At 44.0% G+C, this 25,149-nt stretch overlaps 1 protein-coding gene and 1 long non-coding RNA gene across 2 annotated transcripts in view; both read right to left on the bottom strand.

Annotated features, from left to right (window-relative positions):
- Positions 1-2,871: 2,871 nt before the first annotated feature.
- On the bottom strand, positions 2,872-4,086 carry LOC127011657 (uncharacterized). The gene is made up of 4 exons (XR_007764849.1): positions 3,953-4,086; positions 3,830-3,896; positions 3,055-3,214; positions 2,872-2,982 (listed from the first exon to the last, which is right to left on the bottom strand). It is a non-coding gene; the product is annotated as an uncharacterized LOC127011657 (long non-coding RNA).
- Positions 4,087-8,461: 4,375 nt separating this feature from the next.
- The window catches only part of LOC108027488 (uncharacterized), a 30,392-nt gene continuing 13,704 nt past the window's right edge, over positions 8,462-25,149 (bottom strand). Inside the window, exons 4-6 of the mRNA XM_044093241.2 lie at positions 20,901-21,101; positions 9,553-9,714; positions 8,462-9,483 (exon numbers count right to left, since the gene is read on the bottom strand). Of these exons, the coding sequence (XP_043949176.1) occupies positions 8,462-9,483; positions 9,553-9,714; positions 20,901-21,101 (1,385 nt within the window). The remainder of the gene's footprint in view (positions 9,484-9,552; positions 9,715-20,900; positions 21,102-25,149) is intronic.

Below are 25,149 nucleotides of genomic sequence, written 5' to 3'. Positions count from 1 at the left end.
ACTTTGATGTCCTGGAAAGTATTCCAAACAGAAACAGTACTGTTTGAAACACATATCCGATCCAACAAATCCTAAGCCCTATTCTTGAGTTGAATATATTTTTGGTTCTGAAGCCACAGTCACCATTTTAAGCCGGTAATCCTGATCCTTAGGGGATCCTGATCCGAATGATACTCCCCCAAAGCTCCTGCCCAGTCATCTATCACGCCAATCCGATCCTTAATTATTTCAACGATTCAATTGACACTTGTAATAGTTTATGCCCGCCCTGGCCTGGACTTGTCTCATTTTCAAACTGGAAGCATGTGCGGCTGACACAACGGGGATGGAAATGTGGAAATTGTGAAAATGAGGAAATGAGGAGTGAAGCAGCCGTGGCTCTGAGGCTAGTTGGATAGATGGCTGCTGACGAGCGGACATTGATAAATCACATATGGACGGGAGTTTCGGGTTCGAGTCGGTTTCCTATGCGTTCCACTGCTGATTTTTCTTTTCAGCGCTCTCTTTTTTGTAATGTTTGACGGCACTGGAAGAGGGATAAAACCCCGACACTGCACGGAAAACATTTGCCGATCAAGTCAATTAGTAAGTCTATATGGTAATATCAGCACTTCAACACATTCAACAATGCCAAAGGATAGCATTGCTAGATTAGATAACCAGATATTTGAATATAAAAGGGATGCTTATGATATTATACTAATATACTACTATCTTCTCCACTTTCAATGCTAGGAAAATATAAAGTTAATTTTAAATTTATGTAAATAAAATACTATTTTATTTTTTACATTTTAAGTTTTTATTTCTACCTACTTAATTTGTTACTTATGTGCTAATTGCGGAAGCACAATATTCTCTTTCTGTTTCCTAAATTGCTTTTCATAATTTAGTTAACAAGTAATCCGATTTTAAATTACTGTTCCAAAGATTTCGATACTTAATTTCAGACAGGATTTTCAGTGCCTTTTGCCGCTGGTTTTCTGCAGCGACATCAAATTACGAACTCATTATTGTTAGCGACGACAATGGGGTGCTCGGGGATTTTTTCTGGGTGGGTGTCATGGGGGCTCCACCGCCCCCAGGGCCGCCCCTTGCCACGCCCCTCCTCGGTCCCATTTCGGTGTTTGCATTTGCCGAAAAATACTTGAATGAGCTGGACGTTCCTGGGGCTCGCGGAAAAGGGAATCCGAGTATTTGTTGACTTTGATAGCGGCGAAGTGGGAGGGGAGCTTACTTCTTTTTGTTTCGCTGTTTCGCTGTTGTTGTCGTCCAATGATTTCGCGCAGTGTAGGCACGGGGGAGGGGGGCACCGAGGAAAGGAAAACCCACATCAAACTGACCAAAATGCATGGAATGCCTATGAAAATTGTAAAGCGTTGTTGCATTGTCCGACTGCAGCTGCCTGGCCGCCCACTTTTGACCCCTGACCCGCAGCGCTCATTTAATGACACTCCCAGAAGAGGAAGCGCAGAAATTGCATGCTATAATGCACACACACACTCACGCGCGCGGCAAAAAGGGGCGTGGCATTGCATAATTTTAGTTTTGCCGTGGAGGCGCTAAAAAGCCAGCGAGCCCCGCATTTTCCCCCTGCCACTCCTCCGTCGAGCAGCATTTCCCTCTGCTTTTCCGTTGTCACACACACATCCACAGCCTTGGAAAAAAGGAAAAGCCATGGAAAAGTGGAAAGAGCCTTTGTTCTACGCAGCCCCCAAAGCAGCCACGCCCACTGTGTTCATAAGTTAGCGTTGTTTTTCGCGGCATCGAGGGAAGTGTATGTCAAATAGATGGGAAGTAGCAATAAAAGATATAATTATTGGTAAAAAAATATAGCTAAAATATAAAATAAAAAATGAATAAAATAAATACATAAAAAATTAATTAGAGATTAGTTCTGCAGTTAGAGTTAGTTCTGAATTTAGACAGACGGTTTTACTACCGATGTGCAAAGTCAAAGAGGTAAAACTCGAAACAACCCATTCTTTTAAAATGCAATATGAAATCCAAATGAACTGTTAATCTTGAGTTATTAATATATTATATAGCATACTTTTTGACACCACTTTTATATTAGAAACACTTCCCTTTTCTAGATCAATATGGGAAAATATTAATATCATAAATGGAGATAAGAAGTTTTTAATTATGCAAAGCACACTGTGTGTCACCTCTTCCATGAACTGCAATTATTTCCCTAATAGGGCATTCTAGAGGGCGACTCTCCAATGCATTGCAATTTCCTCCTCATTTCTGTTTAGTTTTAGAGGGAAAATGGGAGCGAGGGATCTGCTGTTTTTGGAGCGAGGGAATTTTCGTCTAGCGTATTTCGTTTTTCGTATTTGCGAAAAACCGTGAAAATTACATGCCGCTGACGCAGCGGCGCCGTCACTCATGACCTGCCTTTAGCCCCCCGCCGCTTCTCCTTTTATTTTCCCCAAAAACGATGGGGGAAGAAGGGGGCAGCTTTTCCATTTTCCGGGCACGAAGTTGTGTCGCTGACCGCAACATCGCATGTTGTAGGTGCGCCAATGACGCTGATTTTCTGTTCCGTTCCTGCTCACGCTGCACATTATTAACAGTTCCTGTGACAAAGCTGGAAAAGCGGGGGGAAACGTGGATGGCCTGGGTGGTCGTGGGTGGCTGTGGGTGGTGGATGGCCAGGCCACCTGTCATGTTACAGGCGACGCTGTCGCTTCGATGTCCTTTGCCGGCCGTTCGCTGTCCAACAAAATGTTTTGTGGTTCCCGCTCCGCGATTTTCCGTGCCTTTCCCCCACCCCATTTTCCCGCTCTCCTAACCGTTACCAAGTTTGTGACGCCGCCGGCTGCTGGTTGTTGTTTATTTTGGCTTCCAGAAAACTCATTCCCGGTGTGCGCCCGCCTTTGGGGCATTTAACTCAGTCGAGCAAATGGTCCAGAAACTACTCAAAAACCCACTTAAAGCGGCAAGAAAACTGGTTCACTGGGTAATCGACTTTCACTTGTTTTTAAGTCCGCAAAAATAAATATATATAATTGACAAATTGATTTTTAAGTAATTACTTGAAATTACCTCGGCTCAACAATAAACAACCATTGACATATTTTTCAGATTCCGATTCGATGAGTACAGCTTACACGCATTCGTGGCATTCCAATTCGAAAATGATCCGGAATGCGATACATTTCGCCATAATTAAAGCCTTGCTTTCTCAATCTGTGGAATGCGACAACTGCAACAAACAAGCAATTTATTAATAATAAGCACAGCAATTAGCACTGCAAGTGATTTGATAGCAATTGCCGAAGGCAAATGCTGCCGAATGTGCGTCTGCACTGGGAGAAAAGCCCGGGAAATAGTAGCAAGCTTAGAGGAATACAATACGAAATGTCTTCGGTGAAAATTGGGTAAGCGAACTACATTCAACATATATTTAGTGTTTAAATACTCGACCCAATAAAGGCACAATAAGCAGTTTACCAACCGAACTATGAGCTGCAATTTCTCCCCGTGCATTCAAGTGCTTGAATGTGTCATAATAACCGGAAAATACCCCCGGCAACGATTTGCCATAAACTGACGTCACACGATGCCATGCGAAAGGGGGTGGTGTCAAATTTATTGCAAGTGTGCGAGTGCGTGGGGCATGGGGGTGGGGTGTCTCTAATGATGGCATAATTAGCAGCAAACGGCAGATTCTGCCAGGCCTCAAGTCGTTTGCCCTCCCTCCGACTTGCGCACACAAGTTTTTGGCGCTTGGTAATGGCATAAAGTCAAATTACTTGGCATTAAAATGGGGCTGCAGCCTCTCCGGGGGCTGGAACATGTTAATTGAAAGCCCACTTACCGAAATGAAAATGCGACTCAAGTGTGTGTCCTTACACTTGGGAAATGCATGAGATGAGAAAGCCGGTCTGACGGGGAGGAATTTATATTATATGATATTATATAATATTTACGGTTCTTTCACTCGTTTTTCAGTCGTAATTTAGCCAAATCGAAACGCACATCAAAAGGACCGACTGTTATAAGCAGCTATCCACCAGGGCTATCGATCCCCATCACTTTTTGGGGAATTTATTTTTTGACCGAATTTGGCATTTTTTGCCAGGGGTTGTATCATCATATTTTTCGAAAAAATATTCAAAAATTTTGGTTTTTAAATTTATGTGCCAATCGATTCGGAGTTTAATTGCGAGCTCAACGAGGTATCACATTTCTTATTTGGACATCATTTCGCAATTTGTCAACCAAAATACTGATTTTGTTTGCGTAAATAAAGTAAATTTTTAGAGTACATTTTTGTTCCTTTTTTCAGTCGTAGTTTAGTCTATTTTTTGTATTTTTTAGAAATTTGGTTTTGCAAAATGCAAAGTACCAACTTGGACATCAAGTATTTTAATTACTTTCAATGATCAAAGTTCGGACAAAACATTAATGTATTTAAAGAACGATTTCGAAGCCCTATTGAAGCTATATTAGTTTCACACTATTTCTCTCTGAATATAGTGTTCCTCTGCAGCTGCTCATGGCGCAATTATCTATATATGTAGATTTATTTAAATGTTTATTGCCAAAGCCCTGTAAATCCGAGTGGACAATTGTGTGCGTGTGTAACCAGGACACTAGCACTCCCAACGAGTGGCCATAAAATTTTCTATTTAACGCTTGAGCAACAGTCGAAAGTGGGTGGAGGTGGCAGTGGGTGGAATGGCACTGGAAGGCAGATGCTTTAATTTCGAACCTGTTCAACCTCAGACACGATATGAAAGTTTGGTCCTTTGTTGCCAGCAAGCTGGTGGAATTGCGCACCGAGCGACGGAGGTTAAAAGCCGGCCAATGTCAGATGCTGGTCGTCCTGGGCAACAGTTTATTAGGTTGTGTCGTTGCTGTTTCTTAAGATTGCCCGTGCCGCCCACCCAGCCGAGTCCAGCCACCCACCAGCATTTGTCGCCATCAAATGCCAGTCATCATTTGAGGCAGAAACGGGTAGCCAGGGCAACGTCTTCAGACAGACGCTCCTCCCGTCTGACGAGCCAAATTGGAAGGCAGATCGGCATTTGCGACTCCGATTCTCCGTTTCTTTGCAGCACACACAGCCTTGGGGCAGAAATCAGCAGAAGAGGCGGTTACAGCCTTATCGACTGGGAGATACCCTGAAGGATAACCAAATGTTAACATGTCAACCAGTACTTGGGGCTATATTAAGGAATAGGACAAAACTATCCTCATTACACCATACTAAAAACTGAAACAGAAACATTATAATTGAATCATAATGAATATCATATCGTACCATACCACATTATGCAGACTCTTGAGAAAGGTACTTAAAATTGGGATCGCCTCAGAGGATATCCCCCGTATGGAAGAGTACCCATGGTACCTCGGAGTTGCCAACACAAAAGAAACCGAAAATGCAGCTGGGACTGTCAGGACCATTGACCATGAGCAGGATAAAAAAGGTATGTGGACGGGGTGGCGTGAGGACGAGGTTGAGGATGTGTCAGAAAAGGTGACACGAGACAAGGTTGCGTTGATACGATGAAGTGGAAGGCCGAAAGTCGAAAGTTGAATGCGGAAAGTGAAAAGGGAAAAGCAACCCCCAAGCACAGGATATCATTGCCTTCGTTTCAGGTTATTCATTTTTAATTTCTTCGGGCGCCCGCTTTTTCGGGACGAAAAGTGCTCACATTTGAGTATGTTAATTTTGGGATTTTAACGACAGGGCTCGGGTCAGGATGCGCCCGGCGATTTGTCAGTTCCAACTCATAAGGCAGCGCTAATTTTCAGCCATTTGTTTCTGATTCGAGCACGCTAGATAAACCTTTTCTTACTTGCACACGATGTCCCCATAATGGGGTTCACATATGGCCGGGATTAGTGGGGCCTTGACAAATGAGTTTTCTAGCCCCGCAAAGAGAACTGGCTCTAAGGATAAGGAAGGTGTGCATATTATGCCTGGAAATTACAAATATTCACAGTGTATCTTAAACAAATCCAAGTTTCGATTACCTAGCCAGCCAGGGCTAAGGTGCCCAAGCAAACGAGAGTAAGATAAATAATCTCAGATTAACACAAGTGATTACATTAACCCAAAGGTTCGCCGGGGGATAATCCCCTTACTTTCCTCATTTTTTGTTGTCTTAGAAGCCATTCGCTAATTGTTTCTATGCTCAATTAGGCAAGGGAAAGCGCAAAAAAGTGAAAGAAAAGCGCAGAGCCACGTTCTTGGATCGCCGCCAAGCTCATTTAATATGAGCTGAAAAGCTGGAAAACTGGAAAACTCATTCATTATTCGCACGACTTAAATAAGCTGCTTCGGCCAAAATCGTACCCAGCACACGTCACAAGTTGGAAGTCGTCTTTTCTTTTCTTTTATTTTTTATTTTTTGCCCGTTCCATGTAATTTATCCTTCAGACGAGAGTCCCTTTTCTGGCATTTTTCTGCTTGGCTTTTTTCGCTTTCAAGTTTGACCATTTATTTAAACTTTTTATTTAGCCAGATTTCTATTTGCGCCAAAAACTCCGTCAGGGACTCTCTGGCAATAAATTCAACTCTCCTTTTCCGCTTTATATTTGTGTTAACCCCTTCAAGGAACTCGGACAGGGGTGAATTAATTTTCTTAAAAGCTTTTCTTGGCGGCGCTGATTATCCAAATCCCCGCTTTACCTCTTACCCACACGCCTTCTGTCCTTCTCTGCGGCTTCTCGATTTTTTCATACCCTTAAAAGAGGGCTAAATTGGGGTGAAACAATCCTCATCCTTGTTCTAATTATTTTTTAAATAAATCCCTGGCTTTGAATAACAATTTTCAATTGAATTGAATGTTTCTCGGCTAAAAACATATAAGCCTAATTTAGCATCCTAAAAATGTTTAAGTTACATTTCCGTTTTTAAAAATATACCTGTGTATATATCTGAGGTTCGAAACTCTCTCCCTCTGCTTAAAACATTCGCCAAATCATTCTTTTAGTTGAAATTTTTATTAACGAATCTGTGGCACACTACTCAAGTACCTTATGTACAAATCGGTGTATGCTTGTGTGTCTGTGTTCCAGTATCCTTTTGTTCATGTCATTACTTAAATTTATTTTTAATAAATTTTAAAATATGTGTTATTATTATTTCCTTTCTTTCCTTCCATATCCTTACGTTTTCGTCTTTTGCAAAAAAAAGGTATTTCCGTAACATCTAGCTTGTTTAATTTTTGCCGTATTGATTTTGGAGGGGGAATACAGAGCCATATATATGTCCAATGTACACAGATCTCGCGAATATGCGTATATATTATGTATGAGAGGCCCCGCCTTCGACTGTTTATAATTATATTTGATTCTTAGGGCCATGCTAATTGATTTAAATTCGATATGTGAGCCACTTACATTAGGGTTGACCATTAAAAACAACACAAAAAATTACTTAATGCGAGTGTTGCTCCTTGAACTTGTCATTTTGTATGCCATTTGTATGCTTTTGTAAGCTGTTTTTTAAGTTTAGTAGTTTGAGGAATGAATCAAAGAAAGAAAAGAGTGTCTTGGCACGTATCTTTGACATTGGAATATAGTTGCCACTACAAGTTGGTTATTGAGGAATTCGTAATTGGCATTTTGCAATTGTTTTAGTGGTATATTATTGATTTTTTGTTTGTTTATATTAAACTTAAATGTGATTTTGTATGTTCAAATATCTGGATAATTAAAAGCTAAATTGTGATTTAGGATTTTTGTAAGATTTACATAACATATAACAGAACATAATCCTTGTTAATCAGCAATAGTTAAGAAGTATAATCTAATAAAAGCTAATCTTTGTTAAATAATTTTAAGAACCATACAAATTATATAATAATTTCTTTTCAGTGCAGTAACTTCGAGATCTGAATCGTAGCCAGGTAAAAACACAGGGGATTAAGTAATACATGTTTGTGGCTAAATAATTCTATAAAATGAAAATGGTGTTAGCAAGGGGAAAACAAATGTGTAATTTAAATAATATTTGCTGGCTGTTAAGGATCAGTTTCATAATTTATAAAACGAGGTTAATAAAAATATAAATTCTAGGACCCAAGTTTAGTAACAAATTAGTAGTAATATCAGGCCAGTCCTTTCAAAATACATTTATAATAAAAAAAAGGGTTGAGGTACATATGCGACACGAAATTCTCTGCTTTACTTCTTTAACTCATGTTCTATTAGCAAATTATAAATGTTCAAATAAAATAGTTCAATTTGGAAGGTGGTTTTAAGGGTTTCCCTATGGTCTGACAAATTCAATGAGCAATCCCCGCCAGCTGCGATATGGCGACTATTCACAACACCACAAGCTCGCTGCCTTCACTTCCCCTTTTTTCACTTCAGTTTTGTGGAACAGCTAAGTGCCCCGATCCTGCTGATCCGCCTCCTGGTGACCTTTCACCCCGCCGCCCCCGTGACCCTGGGCCGCCAGACAAGTGCCGAGCAAGGCGGCCGCCAGCCGCTAGTAGGGGCGCCAGACATCCGCCGATGGTTTTGGGGTTCGCGTCCTGATGGGGCCACCGCCGCCGCCCCCGTGACCACTTGACCCGCTGGCCGAGCGCGAGGTGGTGCTGACGTCGTCCAGATCAATGGTCTCCACCGGCGACGGGGATCGCCGCGTCGAGCTGACCGGCGGCGAGGCATTCGGATTGGCGTTCTCCGCATCCGGCGGATTGTGGGTTATCAGGGTCACACAGCGCTTGATCAGATTGACGCCGTCGTGATCGGGATTGCCAGTGGTGCTGCCGCTGCTGCCGAGGGGCGGCATCTCCTGGCCGGGATTGATGTTGGACGCCGCCGCCGCCGCTGCCGCGTTCCTCAGCCACGGGAGATCGCTGTAGCTGCCATATAGCTGGGTGTACAGCCACTGGCTCGACTGCGGCAGGAGGGGACTCTGCAGAAAGAGCTGGGCGGCCAGGGCGGGATTGAAGCTGTGGCCGCTGGGTGCGAAGTGGTTGCCACCTGCTCCTCCTGCCCCGCCTCCTGCTCCTCCTCCTCCTCCCCCTGCTCCTGCTCCGGCGGCAAATCCTCCAAAGAGGTCCGTGGGATTTTTACCACTGCGTTGGATGAGCGCAGTGAAGGCGCCACCGGTGCCGGGCGAACTCTCACCCAGGGAGCCTTGGATGCCGCCATTACTCAGATTGAGACTCAGGCCGCCCACCTCCGCCTCATCCGCCTCGCCCTCGCCCTCCGCCTCCGCTTCCGCCTCCTCCTCGTCGTGGGTCAGGGGTGAGCCCAAGCTCTTCCGCGGCGATCCCGTCACCGAAATACTGTCGCTCTCAAAGCCCGCATCGATGTTGTGGCTGCTGTTATTATTGTTGTCGTTCTGCAAGCTGGTGATCGGCGGCGGCGACGACGTCATCGGCGGCTGGACAAAGGCGCTCAGCTGCGTGCCGCTCGTGGTGGTGGTGGTGGGGGATCCCTCCGGGCTGGTGGTGCTGTGCGCCGCTCCGACGGTGGACAGCTGCTGGTGCTGGCTGTCTGCTGAAAAAAGTACATATTATGTCATATTTTATTCAATACATTTGCGAGGGAAATCCCTCTCGAACTAACCACTGAGTCCACGCAGGCCCGAGGCGGTGGGAAAGGCCGCCGCATGGTGGGTGAAGAAGGGGGCGGCGGGAAAGGCGGCCGGGCGGCCGCCCAAGGCCATGTGGGCACGCCAGTCGGGCGCGTGCAGGTGGCTGTGCATCCCCACCAGGTGGTGGGCAAACCCTACAGGGATAGGGGAGAAACAGTTAAGTTAAGACTGGATTCAAAAAGATTAAAAGCTTTTAATCAGAACTGCCAATAAAAAATATGTAGCTGCCCCTTCCTTGAGACAATAAATGTAATAACTTTAATCTCATTAGTTTAGTTAGACTTAAAACTTAAACTACAATTTCAGCACATGAGCTCCTAGATGGACCAGTCAGAGGGCCCCAAAAGCCAGTTCATTCCGGCCGAATCCTTTGGGGGCGCCAAGTGCAGTGTCAGGACCTATATCAGCAGCCCGAAAAAATGAGCCAACAGCAGGAAAAACGAGGGCCAAGAGCCAAAGCCTCGTCTCGACCACATATAGCCCACTGTGCAAGACCAAAAATGCTGCCGCACATTTCGGTTGCTGCAAAACAACATTGGGCAAGGAGTGCTCCGCGTCCCAGCCCCTTGCAGAGACGGCCATTGCTGCTTATGTATATGTGTGCAGCAGCCACCTGCCCCCAAGACAAACTCCTAAATAAATTCATTAAAATTATCCCCCAGCCAGGGGCGTCTCGCTCTCGCCAGCGACATCGCTGCATCCCTCTCGGCTGCTCCTGGCCGCCCATGTCCATGTGGCCGCCATCAAGTGGCAGCCCACAGTTGCGGGCATCCTGCAGGATGCCTCCCTCCTCGCCGGCAGCCCGAAGGAAGATGCAGCACAAGATGGCTGAAGGCGATGCCGACGGCTACAGAGCCAAAAGGACCAGAAGAGCCGCAATGACACTCGGAGAAAATATCAAGCATACGCCACGTGTGGCAGGGGTATTCCCAGTAATGGCTGTGCGATTGTCAACCAAAAGGATATGAGTGCTAACTAGCTCAAAAAAGTCAACTTATTTGAAAAGATAATCCTACTAATTATTATACAATTTCTTTAAAAAAATATTAGATAGCACCCCAAACATACTCCTACTTATTTATTTTTAAATCGTAATATTACCATTTTGCAACTTGGCTATGCTCCCATCTCAGCGCACTTTCGCTCACTGTAGCTGACTGCAAGGAGCCGAGCCAAGGCTTAAGAAAGCGCCAAGACGGAGCTGGGCGAGCGAGAGAGATGGCTGCGAAGAGAAGAGCGGTGCGGAGAATCCTCCGGCGGCAGACCGACCACAATACACTCACATGCTCGGCACTCGCCCTCTCTCTTTCGCGCCGCCAGCTAGCCGTCTCTTTCGCCGGCGGACTGGCTGGTCTGTCTCCGTCCCGTTTTAACACACTTGAGGCCACATACTTGGCCAAGTTTTGCCAAAGTTTGCAAACCAAAATTTCACCGAAAATGTGACACCAACGAACCAACCAAACGAACCACTGCAGCGCCACCCACGCCCACTTTCCGCCCGACTTGCCCACTCCCCCTCGCAGCGTCTTGGAAAGCGTCTTGAGGCAGCTGCATTACTTGATTGGCATGGCTGCATGACATTTTCATTTGCCCACCCGCACACGCATCCGTATCTACACCTATACCTGCCATATCTGTATCTGTATCTGTATCTGTATCTGTATCTATGGCCCTCTTTATATCTATGCATCTGTGTATATAGTCATTGATATCGGCACAATGCAGGGAAACTGGGTCAAACTACGACAAGTGGAAGTTGTCATCAGCTCGACATCTCGCCATGTCTGGCGTCTTTTTTGATGAAAACTTTTGCTGCTCAGTCAAAACAAAGGCGGGCGAAAACAATCGGTGGGTGTGCACTCCAATATAGTGCCTATATATGTGCACTACACAGCAGTGCTGTCACTGAGCTGGCAACTTTCGTTCGAGCACCCATTGTCTGCCAAAGAGCCTTTCAAACTTCTCCTCTGAAAGGGGCTTACAAGATGGTCTCGTTATTAAATGTCTTGGGCCGAAGCATCATCCTTTATATCCTTAGCCTTCTAAGGGAAGCCTTTGGAAGCTAACTAAATTCTATTTTCAATCAGAGCGCCTTGATATATATTGATCTTCTGTTTGTTAACCTTTTAAGATTGTAAGAAAACAAGTTATTACTACATTTTAGGTAAAATCCCATAGTATATCTTTAAAACCAGTAACTTATATAATCCATTAATGTGTTTCAAGGAAATGAACACGTATTTGTGGTTCCTGTTCTTGTGACTAACTTCTTGTTCCGAAGGGGGCTACAAGATGGTTTCCTTATTTAGTGTCTTGGGCTGAAGGATCATCCTTCACAACGGGTAAAAATTAAAAGCAGTTTTAGTTATTACCTTCTAGGGGAAGCTCTTTGAAAGCTGTCGAAATCAATTTCGATTTTCTATCTTTTCTTATCACTAAGATAGGTTGAAGTCATGTTTTTTCATAGCCTTTCATAAATACATATTTCCCATTACATATCTTGAGAACTACTTATTTCTTAATGACATCCACCACTAAATATCAACAATCTCTGATTACCATCTTGTCCTGCTGCTTATTTATAAGTCCCCTTGGTTAGTAGCTGTGTATACCTCGTGTTGTGGTGTTTTACCAGCTGGGACACCGTTTTATAGCTGTGTCACGCAAAATGGCAGTAGTAACGGCCCGCAGAAGTGCAAGGATCCCGGCATCCCCCCACTTATGGAGCCCCTATTTTTACCCGTCTAATATTTTTACTCCCTTTTTTTCGTACCCCCTCCCTGGCTTTGCTAGGTCCTACACTTTCCCTCTAGGTGCCCTGCACACATAGAAATCGTTACCGCCCACGATTTCGAGTGCTACTTAAAGTCGGCGTCGGCGTCGACTGCGGCAGAGGCGCCGACTGCGACGGCGGCGGCCACTGCGGCAGAGGCGGTGGCAGACCGTTGAGCAAATTGTGTTTTCCATATAATATAACATCACGTCGATTTTGGGTAACCCAAAACTATGTACATATGTACGCCACTGTCTGTGTCCAAGGCACACACACAGCTGCGATGGGGAAAGAGCAAGAGGGAGGGTGCGAGTGCGAGAGAGACAGAGGGCGAGCCAGAGCGAGAGGGAGCGAGCCCCCATAACTGCAACCTAAATATGCGGTCCTGTAAGGAAACCCTATGTGCGATAAAGGGTTAGCCGCTTTTGGTGTCAGTTTTGGGTTTGCCATTCCTCGGCTTTTCCACCGCTTTCCCAGCGCCTTTCCTTGCGACCCGCTTTTCATTTTCTTTTTCTTTTCTGTTTTTTCCCGTTGCCTGGCCCCCTCGTAACGGTATTCGTCGATGGCTGCTCAGTGTGAGTGAATTCCCATTTGGGACACTCTCAACGCCGCCTCCCTCTCGGCCCCTCTCCCCCAAGGACTCTCCCAGGACCCTCCCCCTGTGTGTGTGTGTGTGCGACTGCCTGGCAGTGTGTGTAAGAGCATAACGCGGTGCCATTGGTGCGCCGCAAAAAGCTTTCATGAGTCCGGCGTCCTACGCTTCGGCCTTCTTTTTCCTCGCTCCGCTTTCTTTTCTTCTAGACTTTCTTCCTAGGTCTCGGTTTTCCTTCTTTTTTGTTTTTGCCATTTTTGGGTACCGCATTGTGGGGAGATTCTGGTTGGTTGCCATGGGTTAAGGGAGAGGGGAGGGATAGGGAAGGGGCTGGGAAGGGGTTCTGTTGGGGGGGAGGAAGGAAAAGGGAAGGGATTGGACAGGACAAGCATGCGAAGGGCACTCAGGGCGTATGCTCGTTGCCGCCATATAGGCCTTGGCCAGAAAACGCGCTTGATTGTCGGTCAAGACACCAAATAAATCTGGGGGAATTCTTAATTTAAATGTTACAAATATTTATATTTATACCTGTTTTTTAATTTCGGGAATATCTGTTAAGCGAATAGTAAAATCTTTAGTCCCACTAATTTGTCAAAACAAAATAATAAAAGATACATTTTTGGGGAAATTAATTTGTATTTAATAGATTAATAATAATAATAATAATAATAGATTACATAAGTTTATTATTTTCAGAAAAACCCAACAATATCTGAACATCACGATGAAATTAATATGATTTAATTTTTAATATATACAACCTCAACTATAGTTAGTTGTATATATTATAGAAAATACCCGTTAAGTTATTAAATTAAATTGAGATGAGCTCGAAGCATTTTTTCGTTTAGCGCCTTATTACTTTCAACATCGCCAAGAAGTTTTTCGATCCCAACGACTTGCCGTCGGCAAATGCGCTGAAATTTCTATGCCACCGACGGCATTTGCGATTCCGCCGGCAAGGCAGGAAAATCCGCCCACTCCCGGAAAAGCGCCTAGCCACCCACAACGAAAACGAAAGGCGACGGCTCGCCCGAAGAGCGGCAAAGAAAATGCTGCTGCCGCTGGAAAAATAAAAATGGAAAAGGAAAAACTCAGCGGCGCGCAACAATTTCTCACCACAAGACGTTGCCTTGGAAAATCAGGAATGGGGGCAAAAAGGAAAAAACCGAAAAGCAAGCCGGTTTCCTAACTCACCACAAAATAAGGGGGTGGCGGGCTGAGCGGGGGGAGGCGCTACTGTTTTGAGCCCCACCCCCGCTCGCCACCCCGCCGATTTTCCCCCTTTGAGCCCGGCCGACGAATCAGGGGAAATCGCCCAAGTACATGGCTCGCACTTTCACTCCACTCCGCCAGAGTTTCACTCAAAATCGCCGAGAGCAGAAAACTCGACGGCTGCGCATCAGCGCCATAAACACAAACACAAATACAAGGGCAAAAGGAAAAGGAAAAGCGACGCCGGCAGCAGTCGGAAAATAAAGAAGGCAAGGAAGTTCTGTTGCTGTTTTCCGTTCAGCGCGGACATCGCGGCGGCTGTGATTTTGCCGCTGGCTTTCATTGTTTTCCAGTGCCTATTTATTTGAGTAACACAACGAAAAGCAAAACATATTGAATAAAATACCTAGTACTTCAAATAAATGAGATGAAAAATAAATTAGTTGCATTTAAAATACGTATTTGTCACAATTTATAATAATAATTAAAATAGCGTATGAGTAATCATTTCTTAAAAATGTTCCATAGTTGAGCATTAAACAATTGATCAAAGTAGCGCTGTCTTTATTTGATCAAATGTTTTTCACATCCTGTATTTATAATAATTTGTTAGCCCAACCGTTATATATTTTATTGTTTTAAGTACAACTGTAATTGGAAATGGCGGTTTTTTCAGTCAACAAGTTCATCAAAATATTAGATATCACTTTTTGAAAACAAATTTAATTTTTAATACAAATACATCATAATAATCAGAAAGGTATATAAAGCACCTTGTTTATTCTCAACTCAATTAATAAATGCAATTTTTAAATGATAAATAACATAATAAAATTGTATATTATTTAATTTTCAAAATTAGCTTACGGGCTACCAAATGCAAATTAGGTAGTTGCTACATATAAGACCTTCTTATAGTAAACTATCCGCTAGACATTGTAGGTCAATTCCTATTCTTATTTATATAGAACACTTAAATTTGTACTTTAGGGTTTCCTTTAAAAATTAAAGTTGGTATGTGTTAACTTGAAAATTAAAAGTCCCAAATAGCATTGTGTGACCCAATAATCTTACGGTCGGGAGATATATTTCGTATCCCCGACAACCCGTGCTTTGCTTGGCCACCTGGCAACCCTGGTAACAAGTAAAAATCGCACAATTTTCTTCGCTTCGGCCGGCAAAATACCAAAGAACAAAAAAGGGAGCAAGTTAATAAAGACCTCCCAGCCAGGCAGCTGTTGCCAATCACTTATCGGCGGCATTCGCCACAGGTGAAAGGTCGCCGCACACCCGCCCCTGTCCCCCGCCCCCTCGCCACCCATCCGCTTGCAAAGTGTCTGTCATATCAGTATTTACATGTATTTGCTGTAGATTTGCAAATTGTTTTGGCAAATTTGTTGCTGTTTTGTAAGCTCCTGACAGGGATCCCCGGCAACGGAGTCTGCCAGCCCCCGCCCGCCACCGGAAAATCAACACCCACCCACCTCACGCCAACACACACGCACAATACGCACAAATTCACCGTTACACAAGTGTTGTCAACACATGCGTTCAATAAGTGAGACATGGGTAGAGTGGTGTGGGTGTGCTGCCTTGGCATGCCGAGCTCACACACACAAGGCCACACCACCACCACACACGCACACTGAAAGAAAACTATAAAAGCTTGGCCAAATATAATTTCTGTACATTTTACCATCAAACTTAAGTATGATAGCAATATGTATATGTGAAAAAATATATAATATATAATATTTATAAAAAAAAAAAATTATAATAATAACAAGAAATATATAATAATAAATATAAAAACTAACATTAATAATATCTAGTAAAATTAGTATATTCACCTAGTTAGCCCTTTTCTCATTTAAAGGAAAATTCCATACTAATTATGTTGTTACCCATAACCATTTGATTTTTAACCTGATTTTCTCGCCGTGCACACCCACACACACATGCAACTCAAGGCCAAGGCGCAAACAGGCCGCAAGTTATTGCCAAAAAAATGGTAGCATACTTCTCAGCGAGCCGAGGGAAAAAGTGTTTTCCCCGGCATTTCGGCAAACATATTTTCGCAAATGCTATAAATAATTTTAAACGCACACCTTGTTGAGGCCCCTGAAATTTGCCATTTTGCAGCCTCCCCTTTTCCACATTTTTTGCACAGGCCACGACCCTTGGCGTATTAGTGTCGCATTGACACGTAAATTGACATGAAATTGAATCAATGCTGTAATATGTCCTTGGGGGAGCAGCCCAAGGGGGACGGGTGGCGAGCGGCGAGGGCGGAGGCGGAGGCGAGGGGCGGAGGACTCCCACAAGGACAATGACTTTAAAATATCTCCCCCTGCGTCGGTGTGTGTGTGCTTAGCTCTTGTCTGGCAAATTGAGCTGTAGGCCTCGTCGCCTTAACCCCCACTGCCCACGGTGACTGTGCAAATTTTGTGCGTCTGTCTGCATGTTTGATTATATGTACTAAATCATCTCATTCTTTCTTTCCCCCGCTTTTTTGGCATACTTTATTTATTTTTTGGCTAGGGTGATGCCAGCCGAGTTTATTAACTTGTTTAAAGGCGGCGGCGTTTAACCCTTTAAGGGCTTTGGGCGAAAGTCACCCCGGGTGGACAGAGTGGGAGTGTTGAAAGGGCAGGAACATGAAGGAATATGTTGAAGGGGGAGATGGGATTGTGAAGCGTAGGTTCATGTGGGAGCCAGTGAAGGGTTAAGAATTAGACAAGACAATGGTGATGAAAAATTAACTTAGCTAAATTGGAGTTTAAGTAATGGCATTTGTTATTTACCTATTCGTTTATTACTGAGTTGTAATATCTTAGGGATAGCCAAGTTATGCGATCTTCTACCTCTCTGTGCCGGGGCTATCGAACTCTAGGTTCATTAACCTAGGCCACTTGGAGTTTCCACAATTGAACTTCTTTCAAATAAAACGAAATATCATTAAAGTATCTCAAAGATACCCAGTTAAAGCGATCTTCTCCCGATTGGTATTCACTTTCTGGACCGAAGCCTCAACACAAAAAGCGTACGCCCCATCCAGGACAACCAGGATAAGCATGTGTGTGTGCTTAAATGCGTACATATATTTGCATTCAAGGGTGGAGTCAGCACTTTGATCTTTGCCTTTCGCCTTTGACGGCGACTCGGCCAAAAAAGGGGTTTTAAATAAATAATCTTAAATAGCGAAAAAATCACATGCTCGCATGTCGGGCATTGTCTTGCCAAGTTCCGTGGAAATTAAGTCGAGCAGAAAATTCATGTACAGCATTAGCGCGTCGTCGCCTCTTTTTTGTGACTCGTTTTTTCGCCTTTCTTCTGGGGGTTTTTATGACATAAATTACATCAAGCGCAAAATTTTAATATAATTTTCACTAAAAACGCAACGCGAAACTTTTTTAGTTACACGCCTTGCTCATCAAAAGAGCCTTGTGACGAGGAGGGGCGGGCTGATGAAGAAGGGAGCAAGGCGTGTGTGAAACAGGATATCCGCTGCGGAAGCTACAAATTTTCCACTTTCCACACACTCACACGCGGGGGGAGAGAGCGGGGCGGCACCTTCCAAAGGATGTGTGGAAATTCAGGAAAGTAGGGAAATTTCCGAAAAGCACAGCAAGGAAATCTCTTTCAGCGCATATTAAATATAATTTAATACTTACTTAAATGTTATATCATTTTTATATTATATTACGTATTTGTTCTTATTTTAACAACCCCAAATACTATTTAAAAGATCTAAACTATTTATAATTGAAAATTTCAAATCAATTTTTGAACAATCTATCTGATAAATTTCAGGGTTTTTAAATAGAATTTTTATATACCTACATACCTACAGGGATCACTTCCCAAGCCACGCCCAATAGACACAAATATCTCTTTTAAGGGGGCATTTTCGCTCAGTGAGCCGGGGACCCTGTGGAAACTTGTCACTAATGTGCTTCTGCTTACAACGCCATTTTATGTTTATTTCGTTACATCGTCTCCGGGCGGAGAGGACTCGCCACTATACATTTTATACCCTGCTACCCATCTGCTCTCGCACATATTTGCCGAGTCCTTTTAATCATTTGGCAAACTTTCCCTGACACGCAGCCCGAGATCCCGTTAAAGGAGTCAACTACGTTTTCCGTATGCCAAAAAACTACTCACCAACACTCGCACACGCACGCATGTCCTGGCACAAAGTCCTTTTAGTTTTTAATGTAATTTTGAGACTTTTTCAGCTGCTGTGTCACTTTGCACACGAAGTGGAGGGGCGCGAAAGGGAGGGAAGGGAGTCCTCCCCGAATTCCCCCGGGGTCACAAGTTAGTTCTTTAAGTGATTCCCCAGGACACGGGTAACAGTTTAGCCAACGATTTTTGGACAAGGACATGCCAACTTGGCCCAAGAAACTCTTTAAGTTCCTTTCAACAGTTGTTCAAAACAGCTTCTTATGAAACCCAAATGTATTACTGTTTAAGTTTAGTAAAACTACATGCATTGAGATGAGATAGTAATAGTATGGCAATTGCTTAGTAGTTACATTTAAGAGTATTCCAGGTAACTTGTAAGCGGTCCCCTTCGAACCAATCAAATTTTTCTTGTAGTCCCAGAGGAAGTCAAGGCTCTTGCCCATTAAAGGCAGCCTGATTGCGAGATCACAAATGATACGGTCCAGGAGACAAGTGGTTCGTAAGCCTTTTCGCGGAGCGAATCCAATTGAATGGAATCGAAGTGAACCCAGCCACCCGAAGGGCTCATAAATTTCATAGCGAAATTGTTAAATTTTAATAAAATCAAAGCGTATCAAAAGCGATTTGTTCACCAGGCGACGACTGTTCCTTGTCCTCATTTTTTGTTTTTGCCTGCTTCCGGGGCACGGAGTTCCCACCCCCACGGACAATCGTCCTTGCCATCGTTATCCTTGTTCGCAGCCTGGTTATATCGCGTGTTTATTGTTGCAACAGTCGCGCGGGGCTCTTTAAAATAATTTAAGGCTTAAGGGTTGGGTTTTTGGCATCGGCCTCGGCCTCGGTCTCGGGTTCGGACGCGGACGCGGATTTTCGGGCCCGGGCTCACATTTAACCCCCGCGATGCGCATTTCCAAGTCGCTTCTCGTGACTCGTTAAAGGATTAAAATCATTTTAATGGATTTTTCAAGCTGTTGTTTTGTTGTATAATTGTCGCCTCCATTGTGTCTCGCCCTGCTTCCATAAATAGGGCACACATTCGGCTGCGCAGGGTGGCATTGACAGGAGCCCGTCGTCCTTCGCGCTGCGTCCTGCGTCCTTTGCCCGCCTCATTTGTCATCATCTTTGTGCTAATGGCTTGAGGTGTTAATGAAGCGGCCAAGTCGGGCTCCTTGGCCCCTTGTGTTGACGTTCTGCCGCGAATCGGTTGGGATTGGTGGCCCAAAAGTCATAGGAACCACTAACCGAAGGTTAATTTTATTGGGGATTTCTTTTCTCTCTTTTCTGTAACTTAATATTTTAGTATTTAAAGTAATTGAAACTTTTCTGGCATTGCTTAGGTGCACACCACTCTAACGACTTAAAACACCAAAAGTCAGAGGTACTGCTAACCAAAGGTTAGTCTGATCATGGATTTTAATCGTTACGTTACGACAGTATTTTGAATAAATTAAAGTGTGTTGCCTATTTATTAATTTTTTTGTACACCTTGAAAGCGAAAACTCATAACCAAAGGTTAAGGTACAATTTACCTTTTTGAATAATAATACAAAATTTAAATCGTACTTTTAAATAGTTAGGAAACGTTATATTTCCCGTACTATGTATAAGCATGTGGAGACACCAAAATCCTCCTAATCTAGCCTCGCTACCATAGGTCCCCTAAGCCCCTTGAATCGCTAACATTTCGTAATTTTTTGACATAACCCTTAGCCCCACAACCCATAAAAGCGCAAGTCAGCTCATTAAGGGCTAAGCCCAACTCAACTGGCGATGAGCCCGAAAAGAAGCTCGCGGCCATCGGTGGAGGTGGAAATGGAAATGGAACCCCAGACGGGCTCTTGTCATAATGAGGGGTATATTGCCGACCTATCGGGTTATAGGCAAAGATCTCTAATTAACCCATTAGCCAACCCTATCCCAGCCGGATTTTCGAGCTCTTTGTTGGCCCAAAGCCGCGGGCATCGGGATTTCGGCTTCGGTTCGTTTAACCCCTGGATAAAAGGTATATTTATTTACAGCTAATTTCGCGTGTGGCCCGCGGCCAAAATAGACGGGCAATAAGCTCACCTGGCCTTAACCCGCCACCAGCCCGCCCGCGCATCAGCATTAACCCCCGGCTGCCCGGTTGACATTGATACGTGTGGTTCGGTGTCTAACGAGCGACAAGCCCTTGAGGCCATTTCCCAAAAGCCGCTTAGTTCCCAGTTTAGCTCCGCTCAACTCACTGCACTGGGAGGAACACTCGCCTCTGGCCAAGCCTCTTTAAATGCGCTTCAAGTGCCTATATATCTCTTATCTAAAAAATAAATTATTTCTGGACTTAAAAAGAGTGATTGAAGGGGCTTATATTTTGTGCCTTTGGCTGTTGTAATTTAAAAGGGAATTCGTATAATAGAGAAATGTTTCGTATTGTATTGTTAGAATTGATCGTCCCGAAAACTGAAACTAATAGAAGCCAAAACGAAGTCTTTTCCGCCAGTGTGGCGGTGATGTTATCGCTTGAGCCTTCCTAATCCGATTCCCCGGAATGCTCAACCTGTTCCGCTTACCTGGCAACTTGAAGGGCAACCCGGCCATAAGTGGATCCGGTCCAAAACGTTGTGGCCCGAAGGCGAACGGATGGAATCCCTGGTGTCGCACCTTGGATCTGGGCTCCCGCGGCCCGTCCACGGTCACCTTGATGGCCTTCGTGTAGGTGGCTATCTGGATGGGGTTTGTCGAGATGACAATCGTCAGGGTGAAGCTCTTCCCTGAAAAAGATGATTTTCGAAAGTGAATAAATATTTGGGGATTTTAAAATCACCTACAAGGTAAGTGTATAATATCTTAAGGAAATATGTACGACTAGCATTCTTATCTAATGCATAATTAACTAAAAACTCTTTAATTGTACTTCCAAATTCGTCTTTCTTTTCGGGTTCCTGTCCCCGGCGAAATAATAAATGTTAATTTTCGGCGACCATTCCCAGGCAATCAGAGGGCGCCAGCCGGACCACCCACACCCAGCCGCTCTTTTTGGCACTCCCACGGCAGCTGCAAATTATCCAGCGAATTTATAGATTTTCTATGACCCTATGGGTTGCCATGGCCAGAGCGGCCACTGCACATGGAAATTAAAGTGCGGAATCGGAATTTCGGACGGGAGCGGAGCGCTTTCCGCGAAAATGAACCCCCGGCGGAGTTGTGAAAGCTTCATAAAAACACACACCCACACGCAGACATGCAGATCTGCAGGGCATGAATGAATGAATGAGCGGACGAGCGGAGGCTGCTGCGGGTCAGGGGTCACGAGGGCTACACCGGGGCAGCGTCGGTCTGGAAATCGGGAGTGCAACTATATGCACTTCCCTTGCAGCCAATGCAATATTAAGCAGCGCGCGGCGACTTTGACATGCCAACTATTGTGGCGGCGTCTGGTTCATATTCCAAAGCCCAGATACCAACCCCCTAACCCTCCACAGCCCGGCAGGGCGAAACCCACCCCCTAAACGGTGCGTTGCGTACTTGAAATATCCATAAGGTGGAACTCCCAGACGCGCGAATATAAAATTCATTTGCCAAACGTTTTGCATGCCAAAATACTTGAGTTAATCAACAAAAGGTAAAAACACCGAGGGGATGCCCAAGACTTAGAGGAGTGGTGCTGAGAGATCTTCAATTGGAGAACACATTCAACACAGTGTAGGAAAAAAAACAATATGTAAACATAAACCACAAAGATTTGTGGTTTTACTTTCTAAAGCACGTAAGGAAGCTTTAGTAAATAACCTAGTAGGAGTTAATATCAAGGGAGTCGATTTTATAAGTATTTCAATATGCACCTTTTTACTTTAATTTAAATTATTATTTTTCATGAAACTTACAAAAAAATATATAGAACAATAATCCAAATTAAATTTATTGAATACTATTTTGTTTTGTTTAGATATTTTAGTAAGTACCCAAGGCAAAACTACTATGGATCGCTAAGATTTTATAAGTATTTTAATTAAAAGGTTCGTTAAAGTGATATACTATTTGAACTATATATTTTGGAGATACTTTTAAGGCGTACCTTTGCAATGCTAACACTAGGATGCAATTTCACCCGTTGAGGAGCAATTTAGCATTTTGATGATCTGAGAACTCTTGTGTCTAACTTTGGCATGCAAATTTGCCCTGGTCATGTGCCCCGTAATCCATTTAGAACCCACAGCCCCGCCATATAATTCCGAGTCATTTGCAGCTTTCTGGTCTACAGCCAAGGAGGAAGAACACATAAAAAACAAACAAACTTCTTAGATTAATATTAAATTAAACGAAGCATGCAAAAAACGCAAGAAGGCGGTAATCATTAAGACAAAGGGCGGCAAACAAACTGGCGACGTCTGAATTTCCTTGGGCTGTAACGGCTGCAGTGGAAAATCCAGGAGGCGGGAAAAACCCCAGAAACCCACGCAAGAAAACAAATGAACATAAACAGAGGCGAAACGAACCAAGAAACCCAACAAAATGAAATGAAACTTTTTTAATTATGCGCCCTCAGCAACAGCAGAGCGAAAGCAACAAGCTGGAAAAGCGGGCGGGCGGGGGAAAATTCTGGGGGCGTGGGCTTTGGGGGACTTTCAAGTCAACAAGAAGGAGTAACCAGAGAGGGCTCGCAAAGTGGCTAAAGACAAAAGACTTGGCGTCGTCTATTTTTGTTTTCTGCTCTGTTTTTTTGGGCCCACTTTACCCGCTTTTGTGTTTTGCCAAATGAGCAAAAATTGCAAATAAATCTGTAGCTGTTAGCCATTTTCCACCAGCCACCAGCCACCCCCACCCCACGCCCCTCCCACTCCTCCAGGGGGCGTGGCATCCACAACAACGGCGACAAAGAACTTTTGCCTGCTAATAAGATGAAAAACCATTAAAAGTCGACACAAGTCGCGTCCATTGCAAGTGGAAAACTGTGTGGGCGGGGAGGTGCGGACAACTCTGTGGGCGGGAAAAGCCAAGTGTGGGTGGGTGTGTGTGTGCGCCGGGTTAAAATGTTGTCATTTTCGCAACAAAGCAGAAATTATCACCACTTTGCAAAAGGCGACGACAACGACGGCGGAAAAGGAGTTGGAAAATGCGGAAAAGGGCTGGGAAAATCGGGGGGGCGTGCCAGGGGCGGTGGTGGGGCCCCTCGGTGGCAATGTGGACAAAGTCTGCACCCTTTTAGCAGGACCCAACTGTGACATATGCGTGGCGTGGGTCACAGTGACTCCAAACTAATAAATGGTTTTTGAACCTAAATGGGAGGACATATATTTCTTAATGCTGCATTTGGTGTACAAAATTTGCCAGTAAGATATACTAAATATTCTATTATGCTACTGAAAATAGTCCTAATTAATATTTTAAATATATTTATCTATTTAATTTGTATTAGTTGAAATTCGAAGTAACCCACAACCAAATGTCAAAAAAAAATTACGTAAAAAATTTCAATTTAAAAGAGTTTATTTTATTAATCATTATTTCATTATAAGTAAAAAGAATTATAAAACTAATTTACTTAAACAATTTAAAATCAATAAAAGAGATTTAAAATTTTCGGAAATCAAGCTTTAAAAGAACTCATAAGAAATGATTGGCCACATTACTAACAGAAAAAAATACTCAACATTTTATTTTAACAAATTTTAAAAAAAATCCAGAATAAATTCTGAATATCTCACTTACAAAAAAAGGGTTTTTAGCCTTTTTAAAAAATGCAGATCTCTCGCACTAAAAGGAATTACTCCACTGTGGCTCGTTCATGTGGACGCGAGTGTGTGTGCCGGGCGCTAAGTGATTTTAAAACAAAGTTTTCGAAACGTTTAACCTTGCACAACAAAAATGTTTCATTTGCTGGCAGGGCAGAAGCAGGAGCAGCAGCAGAAGGCAAAGCCTTTGCCTGCATTTTAACTTTCGATGCTGATAATGAAGGCGGCGCTACCGCCCCCCAAAAGGGGGATGGCTGGTGGGTGGTGGGTGGTGGGTGGCCAGGACATCGCAGCAAGGACGCCGACAAGGGTTCGTATGCTTAGGCAATTTAATGGCTGCTACTGCCACTGCCGCTGCCACTGCCTTTTGCCCTGCGTTAATGTCGTTAGTAGCATGGCGCCATAATTATAATTTGACATAAGACAAGAAGTCTGAGGTTGACAACAAAATGACATTTTAAATACAGCAGGAGGCGAAACAAGGCAGCCCGGAAAGCCACCCCCAGGACTCGCCCAGCCCAGGGCACTCGGCTCGTATTTAGACACTTAACAGATCATAATTTCAACACTTTGTCTAATGCCAACGAATTTGCTTAATGGCCGGGCTTCGTCGAGGATTTCCAGGGATCAAGTGACGGGGCCAAGAAACCCCTACACACGCTCAAAACTTTGCCCTAAGCCTCAGAAAAATGTATCTTGGCACTACATTTCGCTGCAGAGAACCGGTCCGGTCGAAAGCCCCTCCTCCCCGGCAGTCTATTTGCATAAACTCCACTTTGGCCCCCCGAAGGCAGTCATAAATATTCATATGTTTATTTTATAGCAAACAGACAAAGTGTGTGTGTGAGGGGCTGCCCTTTGCGTTTGACTTAGCCGAGTTGAGACTGTTTCAAGACACTTTGTTGATTGTTTGTGTTGCCACTACTACTTGGAGCCATTTTCACTCTCTTTCCTCTAACAAACTGAATTTTTGGGAGGCACTACCAGACCACCTTTAGTTTGCACAAAAGTGATGTGATCATACGTCTTAGCCTTTTTTTGCAGTGAAATGGTGATCCAAAATTGGTTCTTTAGCACCTGCAACTTG

Source organism: Drosophila biarmipes, chromosome X (assembly GCF_025231255.1).
Source record: "Drosophila biarmipes strain raj3 chromosome X, RU_DBia_V1.1, whole genome shotgun sequence".
Classification (NCBI taxonomy): domain Eukaryota; kingdom Metazoa; phylum Arthropoda; class Insecta; order Diptera; family Drosophilidae; genus Drosophila; species Drosophila biarmipes.
The sequence above is the reverse complement of the archived record's forward strand: the minus strand, read 5'-3'. Positions and strand labels throughout refer to the sequence as shown.